Here is a 13,549-nt window from a genome sequence, read left to right as displayed (position 1 = left end):
AGCCCATCCCTGCCTGGCTGTGGGGCACAGGGAGCCTGGGGAGGGATCCCAGGGAGAGAACCACTGCCATGAGGCTCAGGGCTACAACAGGTCCCATCTGGGCCTTCCAGCTGGGCTCTGGCTGTGTTCTGTGTTGGTGCTGCTCTGCAGCTCCTGCCTGGCCCCTCTGCCCCCCCCTCGCTGCTCGGGGCTCTCACTTCCCAGAAGCCTTTGAACTAAAATAGGCAGAGCCTTAAGTAATAGTTTGTGAGGGTTTCAAAACCTCCATTTTTAACATCAGAGGATGGGCTGCTCTCAAGCAGGCGTTTTTTCCTTTCTTTTTCATCCCAAAGCCCTTAAAAATAAGAACAATAATATCTTCTTCCCAATCTTGCTCTCAGCTGGGTGTGTTTTTCCCATGCTCACCACTTGGTTGATGTCAGACCTTACAAACTGGCTTTTCTTTCCACGTCCAGTTCCCTTTTTTCATGTGTCACCCTCTCCCCGAAGTTTCTGTGACAAAAAGCTGAACCACAGTCGGGTTGGCTTCCTCTCCAAGGTGCTCAGGGGAGTCTGGTCCTGCTTCTTCCTCCACCACCTCCTCCTCTTCTGCTCCCACATGAAGGACCCACCAGCCTTGGGGAGCAATGGGCTGAGCTCGGTGCCTTCACCTGGATATTCTCCCTTTACCTTCTGCTTTCTTGCAACTTTTAGGTCTCGAAAGCATCTTCTGAGCTCATGAATTACTGCGAGCAACATGCCAGGAGTGACCCACTGCTGGTTGGAGTTCCTGCTTCTGAGAACCCCTTTAAGGACAAAAAGCCCTGCACCATCCTATAGCTCTCCTGCTCCAGCACGTGCCATCTCTCAGGCAGGGCACCCTTCTCCATCAGCTGAACCCAAGTGACAAACTTACAACTGCGCCGAGGGGTAAACACTAAAATGGTGGATTCAAATAGAACTTAAATCTCAAAAAGCAAACAAACAAAAACCAACCCAAAACTCAACAAAAAAACAAAACAAAACAAAAACAAAATTGGAAGTGGTGTAGGGCAGGGTGTCTGCTCCTGGGCGGGTGCTGCACTGAGAGGGTCAATATTTTAAACCAGAAAAACAAAAAAAAAAGAAACAAACAACACAAACAGTGTTGGGGGGGGGGGGGGGGGGGGGGGGGAGTGTTTTTAATTGTTAAATTTAAATTTGGGAGCAGGAGGGGTGAAGGCAGGGGGGGGTTTATTGCATTTCCAGTGGGATGCAAGACCTGGGTGTCGGGACCTGGCTTTGAGCAAAGCCCCGAGTGGGGCTGAGCTAATTAGTGTCCAATTAGTGTGTCCTTGCAGGGGTTTGCTCTGCTGCTCCAGAGGGAACCAGGGAGCAGAGTCCAGGTGGGGAGGAGCTGGGAGGGGTTTTGTAGAAAACTGGTACAAAAGCAAGGAAAAACAAAACAAACCAAGAACCAACCCCACCAAAACACAGCTCAACAAATTGGATGGGTCACCTGAGGCTGGGGGGAGGGGGCAGGATGGGGGGCTGGAGGGTCCCTCCCCACACGGCTCCGCTGGGATGAGGGGCTGGCACCGCTGGGAATTGCTTCCCAGTGTGGGATCCATGGGCTGGGGGAGTTTCCATGAGCAGTGCTGGGAAGCCTGGGGCTTGGGAGGTGGGCTTGAGCCCCTCTGGGGCCTCTGGGCTCTCTCTGTGCTGTGACCACTGGTTTTCCCAAACGGGACTGTACTGGGGGGAGGGGGGAAGGGGCTTTCTCATGTGCAGCATCAGGTGAGAAACCTTGGAAAAATTGGCTTTTTGGAGACCTTTCCCCAAAACACCAACATTGACAGATTTACCAGCATTTCCCATCTCCCTTTGTCTCACCACCAGGTAGTTAGGGGAGATGGGGGTGAGGCTGCGAGGAAGAAACAGCTCGGGTTCCATCCCTTGGGAATCTGGACATGGGATTGAAACGGGAGCACTTTGTTCACCAGTGCTCCCAGAGCTGGGGATAACCTGGCATGGGGCAGCTGGGGAGGAGCAGGGGACAGGGAGGTGTGGGAGAACAGGCAAAATTTCCTCCCAGTGCTGAGGAGCCAAGTGCCAGGGATGCTCAGGAGAGGGGTCAGAGCTCAGGGAAGTCCCCTTCTGTGTCCCCATGTCACTGGAGCTGCTGTCCCCAGTGTCCCCAGTGTCAGAGCCACAGGGAGGGGAGAGGTCCCCTGTGTTGGGTCTGAGTCCTCAGGGCAGAGCCCAGGGCTTGGTGGCTCCTTGGGGACAGCAAATGCTCCCACCTTGGCAGAGGCACCGTTGGGATCCCAACCAGCATTCCAGTGTCCCTTCCCAGTTACCCTGAGCACGGGCACCCCGTGTTGGTGCCTGAGCTCACCTGGGGCCAGGTTTTGGGTTTGGGAACAGAAGGGAAAAAAACCAAACCAACCAAACCAAGCCACAGCTGATGTAAAATCCTGGGAATTTTCCCATTCCCTCAGTGCTTTGGTTTTGGTTTGAAATGCCACGACCTCCTGCTGGGATGGGAGCTGAGCCCTTCCCAGGTCAGGGAGCCCTTCCCGTGGCCATGGTCACCAGCAGCCCCCAGGAGGAGGCTGGAGACCCCCGGGTTCAGCTTCCCAGGAAACGACAGAGCTCTTGGGGTTTGGTGGGAGGGAGGACAGCCTGGCCCACACTGGGCAGTGTGGAGTTGCCCAGTGGTGACTCCAGTGGTTGGAATGGCTGGTCTGGGCAGGACACTGGGATCCTTTACTGACCATTCCTGGAGGCTGATGGAGTCCCCGGGGCTGCCGCTGACTCCTGAGGCACAAGGAGCTGAGCAGGGGCCAGATGGGAGAGGAGCAGAGCCCAGGGAGGGCCAGTTGGCATCTTCCAGCAGGAAGGGCAGCTTGGAGGGTCTTCCTCCAACAATGCTGGGGGGGGCTGAGCACCATCAGCCCCTCTCCAGCAGCGACTGGCCAGGCAGGTGGCAGGGCCATGGTTGGCAGAGACGCTCCGTTCACCCCTTGGTCGCAGGTGTCTTGCCATTAGTTTTATTTCTAACTTCACCATCACTTGCCTTTGGAAACAAAAGTGGGAAAATCAAACCCGTGTGTTTTTTGACACTAACACCAACTGCAGCAGCTCTGGGAACGTCCCGGGGGCCTTTGCTGGTCTGAGCATTTCAGAGCTCCCCTGTCCCCCCCGTCGTGTCCAGCCGGTTGCTCGGGACCCCCTGGAGCTCACCCCGATGCCAGCGCCGGGGCAGGTGGAGCAGCAAGGAGGATTCGTGTTCCTCCGTGCCCGGGTCCCCAGCAGGCGATGCCTTTTTGTTGTGGTTTTGTTTCTTTCTTTGTCAGATCTCTCATCCAACATCACCTCACGCTCTCGGGGGCCGTGTCTGAGCTCGGTCCTGCGGCGCCCTCGGCCTCGGCAGGACTTTCTCTTCTCCGCGAGGGAATTTTCTCTGTCCTTAATCTAGTTCCAGCCTTATTTTTCTACTCCAGATTGCTGATTCTTCCTCTATGTTAGAGACCAGTGCATGGTGCTATAGCCGGTGACCCGGGCGAGTGCCCGAGCTGCAGGTCAGCCCAAGAACCTGCGCGGCCGATGGTGCCGCCAGCGCCGCGCGCGGCTCCTCCGCTCCACCCACCCTGTCCCCCACCCACCCCATCATCAGCTCGAGGGGCTCCCCCAGCACCCCAGCCCAGCTGGTGAGGCCTTGGAACGGGCTGCCCAGGGAGCTGGTGGAGTCACCATCCCTGGAGGTGTTGGAGAAGCAAACGCTTCTTGATAGAGTTTAGGGGTTGTGGTAGTTGGGTCGCGGTTGGACTTGATTATCTTGAGGTCCCTTCCAACCTTCATGATTTTATGGTGCCAGCCCTGCCTGTGTCCTCCCCTCCCAGGATGGCCATGGGACGGCTCCAACCTGTGGTGCTCACGGATGCCACGGGATGTGAAGGCAGCCAGGGATGCTGCAGGCTGGGAGGTGGGGGTCTCTGCCTCCCCCCCTTGTCCTCCCACTCGTGTGGCCACGCTCATCCCGTCTTGCCTGAGTTGTGCTGCTGGTAGGATGGCTGGTGGTGGGACGTCCTGTGGTGGGATGTCCTGTGGTGGGATGTCCAGCAGTGGGTGGCCAGTGAGGGGTCAGGTTTGGGTTCAGCGAGTGGCTGGAGCTGGGAGAAGGGGACAGGGAGCATCTCCTGGGGGTCCCCTGGGAGCCTGGGGACAGGGCCAGGGGCTCCCAGCACGGGGACACTGGTGGCAGCAGGGTCCTGCTGGGAGCCTGGGGCAGGGGCTGCAGGCTGGTATCTCTCCATGGGGTGGGAAAATCCTCGACCTTTTTCTTTTTCTTTTTTTTTTTTTAATTTTTAATTATTTTTTTTCCTGGTCTTGAGTAAATCCCTGTGCTCACTGTAGGTGTTTTTTGTATCGCGTCAGTATCAGTGCAAACTCCAGTAGCTGCTTGTACCTTGTTCTTGCATTTGCCAAAAAAAAATATAATCTAAAAAAAAAAAAAAAAAAAAAGGAAAAAAGGGAAAAAAAAATAACGACAAAATACACTTTTCAAGAGTTTTTAAGCGCTGGGATGGGGAGGGGACAGGCAGCCCTGGCATCACAAAGGCCTTTTTCTGGACACAAAACACATGCCCTGACCTGCCCGGGGTTTCTGTGCAGCCTGTGGTGAAACCACTGCCAAAAATAGAACAGAGACTGAAAAAAGAGAAGGGAGAGGAAACGTTGCTTCGATTCCGTGCGTTGGTCCCTTCGCCTTGTCCTGCCCTCCCTGGCTCGGGAGCCGTCCTGGGGTGGAGCCAGGGCCGGGTACCCCCCCCCAGCACCCACTCTGGGGTCCAGGGCTCAGTGGTGGAGCCTCCAGAGCCCCCTGAGCCTGATCCAAGCAGATCCCCCTTCCTCCAAGTACTTAAAAACTCAACTTTATTTAACAAAATAAAATATAACCCGTTTACTTCCTTGAACCGAAGCCACGCGTCTGATCCTCCGCGCTCTTCATTTCTTCTCTCTGGTCTATGATTATTATTAATTATTATTAGTATGAATTATTATTTTGCCAAACTCTGATCTTGTTGCCAAACGCAAACCCAGGTTTGCAGAGACTGTCCTTGGGAAGTGGTCGCTGTCTGTGCCGTAGGCTCCTCATCACGTCTGCATCTCGGGATCTCTGGGTTTGATTCCTGTCGTGCCATAGACCCAGTTCCTTGCACAGTGTTGAATATTTTGTGGAATTGTTGTTCAGAAGTGAATTGATAACACAATAAAAAGGCTCACTTTTCATTTTGCCAGATCTCCTGCCTGGCCTGATCCTGCGTCCGGCGCGGTGGGTGCTGGGGTTGGCTTGGGGGCACCTCAACCCTTCCAGAAGCTCCAGCACCAATCCTGGTGGCTCTGGGGCTGCTCCTTTGGCATCACCTGCTTCTCAGGCAGCCCCGGGGTCCTCACAGGATGGGCAGGGGGACACAGAAACAGACAGGGGGACACAGAAACAGGCAGGGGGACACAGGGATGGGCAGGGGGACACAGAAACGGGCAGGGGGACAGCCCTGGCTGCAAACCCCCTGCCTGGCTCTACCAGCAGCTGCCACCAAAGCCGGGAGCCGTGGGCCTGGCCCGGCCACGTCAGAGCTGCCCAAACTGCCCCGAAGTCACTGAAATCCGGGAGAGGGGCCGGGAGCAGCTCCCGCCGGGCGGGGACCCTGCGGAGCCAGCGCTGGAGCCCAGAGGCCTCCGGACCCTCCGGTGGCTCGAGCAGGGAGCCGGGGTGGCTGGTGGCCCAGAGCTAAAAATAACCCCCCTCCTTCGCCGGGCTATTTTTGGCTCCCCTGCAGCTATAATTATCTGCCGTCGGGGCCGGGGAAGCTGCTGGCACCGGGACCGGGGCTGTGGGGACATGACCCGGGTGGACGGGCACGGGTCCCACCAGGACCGAGGAGCAGCGGGGGTGGGGACATCACCGCAAGCAGGGACCCCTCCCCAGCTCTGGGCACATCCCACCGTCCCTGGGGACACCCACTCCCCGCCGTGGGGACTCCCTGCGTGTCCCGCAGCCGCCACCGCGCTGAGGGATCCCGGCTTGTTCCTCTCCCCGAGGTGACACGGGGACACCGGGACACCCGTGACGCACGGGGACCGCAGCCGTGACGCCACGGGGGTGGCTTCCTGCTCCAGCATCCGGCCCCTGCGCCCCATGACACGAGTCCTCATCCCATGGCGTGGGGGGAACGGGGACCCCCACAACGCCTCGAGCACCAGGGACGACCCCAGCTCCCTGCCTCAGTTTCCCAGAGCCAGGAAGGGGCTCCATGTGTCCCCCCCCATCCCTGAGCCCTCCCCAGCCCCGTGCTTGGATGTGCAAGGTCCTGGGGATCCGGGGAGGGGCACGGGTGGGAACCAGTGCTCGTACATTTCCCATGGAAAACGGGGGGGACAATGTCTCACTCGGGGGGTGTGCCCACCCGGCCTGGATGAGCCCCCCACGCTGCAACCCCCTCAAAGTCTAGTTAACCCGCCAGGGGTTAATTATCCCCCCGGTGCTAATGAAGCCGGCGTCGGGCTGGCCCAGACATCGGCCGCGCTCCCCGGCCCCCCCGCGGCAGAGATGCCGGGGGTCGCGGGGGGGACGACGCAGCTCTCACCAGCCAGACCAAACCAGCCCCGGACCCCCACGCCCAGCCCCGGTTTCCCTCGTTCCGGTGCTGGGAGGTGCCGGGGGGGGGGGTCAGACCATACATGCCCCCCCTCCCGGGTGCTGAATCAGGTCCGTCCGCCGTCCCGTCCCCCCTCCCCGCCAGACCCCGCAGCCGCCCCCGGTGTCTGGGCCGGTGGAAAGTGCTGCTCAACGTCCAGCCGGGACCCCCCCGCCCCCGGGACCGCCGGGACCGCGGCCAGACCGGGGGGACCGGGCTTGGGGCGGGGGGGGGGCCGGGACCCCCGTCCGGGGGCTGCAAGGGGCGAGCTGTGGCTACACGGGGAGGGGACCCCATTGCCCCCCACCGATTGTGGGTTCTCACTGGCACCCCCCCCGGCTGGGGGGGTTCATGGAGGGGTCCGGGGCAGCGCTGGGGGATCCGGGGGGGTCCTGGGCGGTGGGGAGGGGGCTCCTCTCCTGCACTGCAGGATCAGGGGTGCAACACGCTGCAGTCCGGGGGGTCCGGGGGGTCTCTGCGTCCGTGGGAGGGGAGCAGGGACAATGTGGGGGGTGGGTGGCGTGTGTGTGCGTGCCCCGGCACACGGGTGGGCGGCTCCATGTGTGCTCCCGGGTGGGCTGCGGCTGCGGCTGCACCGTGGGTGTCCTGTCGGGCCGGGAGGGGGGCCCGGGGGGTGCGGGGCGCCGGGAGGGGCTGCAGGGTGGGGTCCGGGGGAGGTACCAGGGACCATCACCCCCCTCCCCAGACACCCCCGGGACCGTGACTCAGCGCGGCCTGACACACTCATCACACGCTGCCGGTGACACCGGGGGCAGGAATGGTGGCGCTGGTGCCCGGTCGGGGTCACCGGGGCCTCGTGACTTGTCGCCTCATCAGTGAAATGAGTTTCGGGAGCCTCAGCCTGCCCGCCGGCCCTTTCCCTCCCGGGTTTCCCAGGGTGCTCCTGGGCACCAACACCGATGGGTGCCCCGGGCCAGCACTGCCCGGGCCGTGCCGTGCCAGGCCGTGCCATGGCCCTCGCCAGCAGCCTGGAGGCACGGGGTGAGATGTACCCCTGTCGTTGCTGCTGTTCAGCCAGAGCCCCCCACACAAAGAGGTCCCCGTGTCCCCCTTCTAAACCTCCCCCCTCTGGAGCCAGACTTGGGGCTCAGCCTCTCACTTTCCCAAACTGCCCCGTGGGAGGGACGATTTGGCCTCAGGCGGGGAAACTGAGGCACGTGAGAGCGTGGTCAGGTGAGGACGGCTCAGGGCTGTGACTCATCCTGTGGCATCCCAGGGCTCCATTGTCCCTCTGTGAACCCCCCCCCGGTGTCCCTCCCCCTTTGGCAAGTGCAGCCTGGGGTACCTGGCTTGTCCCTCCCTGGGGGCCGGGACCTCTTCCTGCCCCATCGTCCCCCTCCCCTCAGTCCCCAGCTCCAAGCTGAGACCTGTCAGCTCATTGCAGATGTGGCCGGGCAGGGCTGCTGGGCCAGGCTGGGTGGTCCTTTGCTGTATCCCCCCTACTGTAGGGTGGGAGCTGTGGTTTGGGACACCCAGCCCCATGCGTGTGGGGGGCTGCCCCCACTGACCCTACCTGGTCCTACGGGACCCCCAGGCTGCATTAGGAGGTGTTGGGGGGTGTCACCCACCCTCACAGGCCTGTGTGTGGGAGGAGGGCTTGGGGGCTGGGATCAGCCAGAGCTGCCACATGCCACTGTCCCTCCGTGCCTCAGTTTCCCCCTGCAGTCAAGAGAAGGGCACAGGGCATGTCCCCAGTTGAGGCACCCTGGCACCCCAGCCAGACCGGATGGTCACTGTCCCCAGGCCATGCTGGACTCCGTGTCCCAGCCAGGCAGGATTCCCATCCTGGCACCGATCCTGGCCCTGGTGGGACAGGCTGGGCCAGGCAGAGCCAGGACTGTCACCACAGCCTGACATGCAGCGTGGTGCTCGGGTGTGTGTGTGTGTGTGTGTGAGCTGGGGGGGCACACTCAGGCCGGGCTGCAGCGATGCCGGGATGCTCAGAAGGGGCTGGGAGCCCCCACACTGCACCGGGCCCGGCGTGCACACACGTGTGCAAGCACACACACACCTGCACACCCCTGTGCCCAGGGAGGTGGCTCCTGCCTCGAGGAGTCCCCACGGAGGGGGGACCTCACACCCCTTCCTGCTGGGACAGTGGTACAGTCGCTGCCTCCGTTTCCCCTCAGCCTTCGGGCTTCATCATTCCACTCTCCCTTTTCCCAAATCCAGGTACCCAGTTAGGGAAGGGTCCTGTGGGAGGAGACCCCGGGATCCCAGCACCCATCCCCTGGAGGGAGGGGGTCCTTTAAGAGCGCAGGTGTCCGCGGTTTGCGGGGGCGGGTGCGGGAGGGTTTATCGCCGAGGTGAGGGTCCCACCCCCCCCCGGCTGCAGGAGGAAGGGGCGCTCAGAGCAGCCCCCCCCGGGCCGCGGGTACCTGCAGCTCCGAGCACCGGGTGAGTCCCGGCTCCCGGGGGCGGGGGGGATTCCTGGGGCAGGGGAGGGGGGTTTCCAAGTCCCGGGGAGGGTTTCCCGGTCCTGGGGAGGACTCAGCCCACGGAGGGGGCGGTCCCGGTTCCCACGGCCGGGAACCCGGCGGCAGTTGCGGTTTCTGCTGGATCCCGAACCCCCGGGTCAGCCCCCACCCACGGGCGGGGGGCAGCAACGCTGGCTGCCCCGGGGCAGGGGGAGGCCACGGCTCCATTTCCCACGGCCCCAGGGGTGCGTGGGGTCCCCGCCGCGGGTCAAGATCCCCCCCTCTTTGCGGAGGAAAGTGGACGGGACGGGGGGGGGGGGTTCTCTTTTCCCAGGCAGCGCGGGGGGGGGGGGGGGGGGGGGTGTGTGGTCGTGCACGGGTGGGAAACACCCCTGTACACACACACCGAGAGCCCCCCCGCGTGTGCTGGGAGCGGGGCCGGTGCCAAGGGCGGTCGGGGAGGGCCCCGGGGCTGCTCCCCACCCCGAAACCCGCCCGGGAGCGGCCGGTCCCGCCGCCGGTGGGAAGGGCGGCGCAGAGGCAGGAGAGCACCGGGCACGTCAGACATTTTATTGCAAATCATTATAGAGAGAGAGATTTTTTTTTTCTATTTTTTTTTTGTTTGTTTGTTTCTCCCCTTAAATCAGTATAAGAATAGACTCTGGAATATGATTCAGCTCAGGATCTCCAAGTGGCTTGAGTGCAAAATAAAAACCAACCCAACATCATCTGACACCGGCGTGGCCAAGGTCCGTCCCCCCAGGCGACAAGTTATCCCTTTGGACGAAGCAGTTTGTTTGCAACAAATCCTCGGCAGTCCTCGAGTCCCAGGTGCCAAAATGAAGAAGAAGAAGAATAAATCGAAAGAAAACAAAACCGTCTCCGTCTCCTCCCGCAGCGCCCGTCCCGGGGCTCCTCGGCGCTCCCACGGCCAAGCTCGGCTCCCGGGCGCGGCTCCGGCCCGTGTCCCACCGGACGGCGCGACCTTCCCGAGCCCTCCCGGGCTGCTCCTTCCTCCTCCTCCTCCTCCGGTTCAAAAGAAAAAATTATAAAACGGTGGGTGTCCGGGTTTGTAGGTTTTAACTGGCCGTTTCCGCTTTTTTTGTGTTTTTTTTTCCTGCTGTTTCAATTTCTTTTCCCCTCCCCGGTCAGAGCCGGCGCGGGCCGGGGGGGCTCAGCGCTCCTGCAGACACACCAAGGGCACCCACTGGTTCCTGTCGCGGCTCTCGGCGCAGTAACTGGCCACCTCGGCCAAGCCTTGGCTCTTCCAAGCGTCCGTGTGTGGATTCTGGGAAAGCAGAAGCACGAGGTGAGTGTGGCTGTCGCCCCGACACGTGGCCCTGAGTCCCATCCCCGCCCCCCCGCGCCCTGTCCCCAAATCCCCGCTGGGAATCACGGGGCTGCCGGCGCGTGGCCGCGTCCCGCTGCTGTCCCCGTGTCCCCGTCCCACTCACCGTGACTAAGAGGCAGTGGAGGTCGCGGGGCTCGGTGCCGGGCTCGGGCTCGCCCAGGAGGGCGGCCAGGCGCTGCATGCCCGAGACGCGCAGGATGTGGATGTCGTTGTCACAGCAGAACGCCTGGATGAGGGTGAAGTGGATCTGCAGGGCGATGTCCCCTTCGTCCTCCTCGTCGGTGGCCAAGACACACAGCACCACGCTGTCGGGGTCCCTGGGGGGGGCGGGGAGAGAGCGTGATGTTATGAGGGGAACCCAACCACGCTGCCGCTGCTCACCCGCTGCTGTCACACCCCGTGTCACCAGGGCCACCTCCCCGGTACAACCAGCCCTCTGCTACCCCCGCTCCCGCTGGATTCCCCCCCCCGCCCCCGCACCGCGCAGGCTGCAGCGGTGCTGCAAGGACACCCCCCCCCCCCCCCCGACCCCCCATCCCTGCCGGACCCCCCCGAGATACTCACACGTTCATGAGCTTGGCGGACTCGTAGACCCCCACAGTCAGACGGTCCTGCCGCTGCGCTGCCACCAACACCCGCTCCACCGCCTCGCTCACCGCCTGCATCCTGCGGGAGAAGCGCGGGGGGACACCCGGTGAGCGGCGACAACCACAGATCCCGAACCGCCCGGCGGCGACAACCACAGATCCCGGCCCCCCCCCCCCCCACCGACCGTCCCCCCAGCTCCAAGGCCACCTCACTTACTTGCTGCTGTCGCAAGGCACCAGCTCCTCCAGGGTCATGGTGCAATTGTAATCCGGGCTGGGAGAAAAAGGCAAATCCCAAGGGCGATAATTCCCAGAGCGGCCGCGGGGCTGTGGCTGTCGCCGGGCTGTGGCTGTCGCGGGGCTGTGGCTGTCCCGGGGTCCCCTCCGCGTCTCCCCCCGACTCAGGCTTCCGCTCGCTCGCTCTGAGCCCCGCCGGCTCCGGCACCGCCTTTTATAGCCTCCCGCCGAGGGGCGGAGCTTCGCCCGGCGCCCCCGCCTTTCCGATTGGCTGGCGCGGCACAAAGCGAGGGGCGGGCCCCTCGGGGATTGGCCGCCGCCGCCGCGTCCCACGTGGGGGATGAGCCGGTGCGGGGGGGGCGCGTGGGGAAACCCCCGCCCAGAAACTGCCCTTTCCCCCCCCCCCCCCGGGGCTGTGCGGGAACGGGGGGCACGGGGGGGTCCGACCCCGCACCCGGGAGGGGGAACGGGCCGGGGGCTGCCCCGGGGGTCGGTCCCTGCACCGGGGGCTGCAGCGGGGGGGGTCCGACCGTGGGGTGGGGGGGTCGGTCCGTGGGACAGGGGCTGCACCGTGGGGGTCGGTCCGTGCACCGGGGGGTGAGTCCACGGACCGGGGGGTCTTTTCTTGCACGGGACTGTCCGTCCGTGGAACGGGGCTGTTCTCGGGAGTCGGTCCTTGCACCGGGGGTCTGCCCCGGGGAGGGGTCTGTCCCTGCAGCGGGGGTCGCTTTGTGCACCGGGGGGAGGCGGTTCGTGCACCGGGGCGCGGGGGTGGGGGGGGGGTTCGGTCCGAGCACCGCGACTTGTACCGGGGAGGGGTGGCGGGGGAGACGTCGGTGTGCTCGGAGCCGGGGGAAACGGGGACACGGCGGGGCCCGCGGCGGGGGAGCGGGCGGGCCGGGCCTGGGGCGGGAGGCGGCTGCCACCTACCGGGGGCACGGCCCGGGCCCCCCGCCCCTTGGCGCTCACTCCCGTCGCCCACCCACGGGCGCATCAACCGCCCCTCGCGACGCCCCCGCCGTGTCCCCCCGAGCCCCCCGAGCCCCCGCTCCCCGAGCGCCGCAGGTCGCTCCAGCGCCCGCCCGCCCGCCAGGCGGCAGCACCGGCAGCACCGGGAGCCCCGCCCCGCCCCGCGCGGGGCCCTCTGGGAAATGGAGTCGCGACAAGCCCCGCCCCGCCCGGAGCGGGGACTACACTTCCCAGGGGGCTCCGCGCGGGTGGGCGGGGCCCGGCAGGTGTGGGCGGGGCGTGAGGCCACGTGCGTGCCGGGTTATGGCCGCGGGAGCCGCGGGACCGGGGGCGGCACCGGGAGCGAACCGGGGGGACCGGGCGGGGAGCCGGGACTGGGGGCGGCTGGACCCGGACGGGGCCGGACCGGGGCTGGGGCCACCAAACCGGGGCTGGGCCGGGGCTGGAGAGGCCGGACCAGCCCTGGTCGGCGGGACTAGACCGTGGCCGCGGTCCGGCCGGTGTCCGGGGCGCTCCCTGAGCCTCTGCTGCTCGCAGGGTCCCGGCTCCGTTGCGGGGCTCCGCTCCCCCCGCACCTCCCTGGCCCAGGACGGTGGCTCCGAGCTCCCCACCTCGAGCGTGACCCCCAGCGAGGAGGAGGAGGTGGCCGAGGAAGGCCCCCAGGTGAGCAACCAACGTCCCCAGCCCCCCGGGACCGGGGGTCCGCGCTGTGACCCCTCCCGTCCCGCCCCCCGGGGGGCTGGGCCCCTCTGCCGGCACCTGCCTGATGGAGCTCGACGGCCCCGGCAACACCAGGAGCCGGTGCTGGGCGATCTCCTGCCCCCCCCTGGGTGGGCTCAGTGACCCCCCGGAGGGCGAGGGTCCCCCATGGCTATGGGAGCTGCCCCCCGATGCCTGGAGGAGGATGAGGAGGAAGGGTGAGGAGGCGTCCTTCTCCCCTCAGCCCCCCGAGGTGAGTGTCTGCCATCCCCCTTGGCTTTGAGACACCCCCCCCCATTTCTTCCTAACGGACTGGGGGGGCTTCTGGCAGGTGATGCCCCCCCTGCCGTGGCCCCCAGGCCTGTGGGAGGAAGAAGAGGAGGAGGAGGAGGCCCTGGCTGCCATGCTGATGGCCTGGTACATGAGCGGGTACCACACTGGCTTCTACGTGGTACGGAGGGTTGCGGGGGGCAGTGGGGGGAGGAGAGGGTGTCCCCCCATGACCCCCCACTCCTCTGTGCCCCAGGGTCTCCAGAAAAGCCAGGCAGAGGCTGCTGAGCCCCCCCCATGGCCACATTGCCTGAGGAAGAAACCCCCACCCAGCTA

At 64.3% G+C, this 13,549-nt stretch overlaps 2 protein-coding genes across 4 annotated transcripts in view; one reads left to right on the top strand and one right to left on the bottom strand.

Annotated features, from left to right (window-relative positions):
• GNG7 (G protein subunit gamma 7) overlaps positions 1-1,127 on the top strand; it is a 67,822-nt gene extending 66,695 nt beyond the window's left edge. For all 3 annotated transcript variants that reach the window (XM_051639553.1, XM_051639555.1, XM_051639554.1), the window contains one exon: positions 694-1,127. In XM_051639553.1, coding sequence (XP_051495513.1) covers positions 694-819 — 126 coding nt within the window. In that variant the 3' untranslated portion in view covers positions 820-1,127. The remainder of the gene's footprint in view (positions 1-693) is intronic.
• An 8,528-nt stretch (positions 1,128-9,655) lies between these two features.
• GADD45B (growth arrest and DNA damage inducible beta) lies at positions 9,656-11,449 on the bottom strand. Its single transcript, XM_051639536.1, has 4 exons — positions 11,256-11,449; positions 11,016-11,117; positions 10,555-10,768; positions 9,656-10,388 (listed from the first exon to the last, which is right to left on the bottom strand). Exons 1-4 carry the CDS (start codon positions 11,291-11,293, stop codon positions 10,275-10,277), a joined length of 468 nt encoding a protein of 155 aa, XP_051495496.1. The 5' UTR covers positions 11,294-11,449; the 3' UTR covers positions 9,656-10,274.
• Positions 11,450-13,549: the final 2,100 nt, after the last annotated feature.

This window comes from Apus apus, chromosome 24, assembly GCF_020740795.1.
Source record: "Apus apus isolate bApuApu2 chromosome 24, bApuApu2.pri.cur, whole genome shotgun sequence".
NCBI lineage: Eukaryota > Metazoa > Chordata > Aves > Apodiformes > Apodidae > Apus > Apus apus.
Note: the sequence above shows the minus strand (reverse complement) of the source record. Positions and strands in the feature narration are given on the sequence as shown.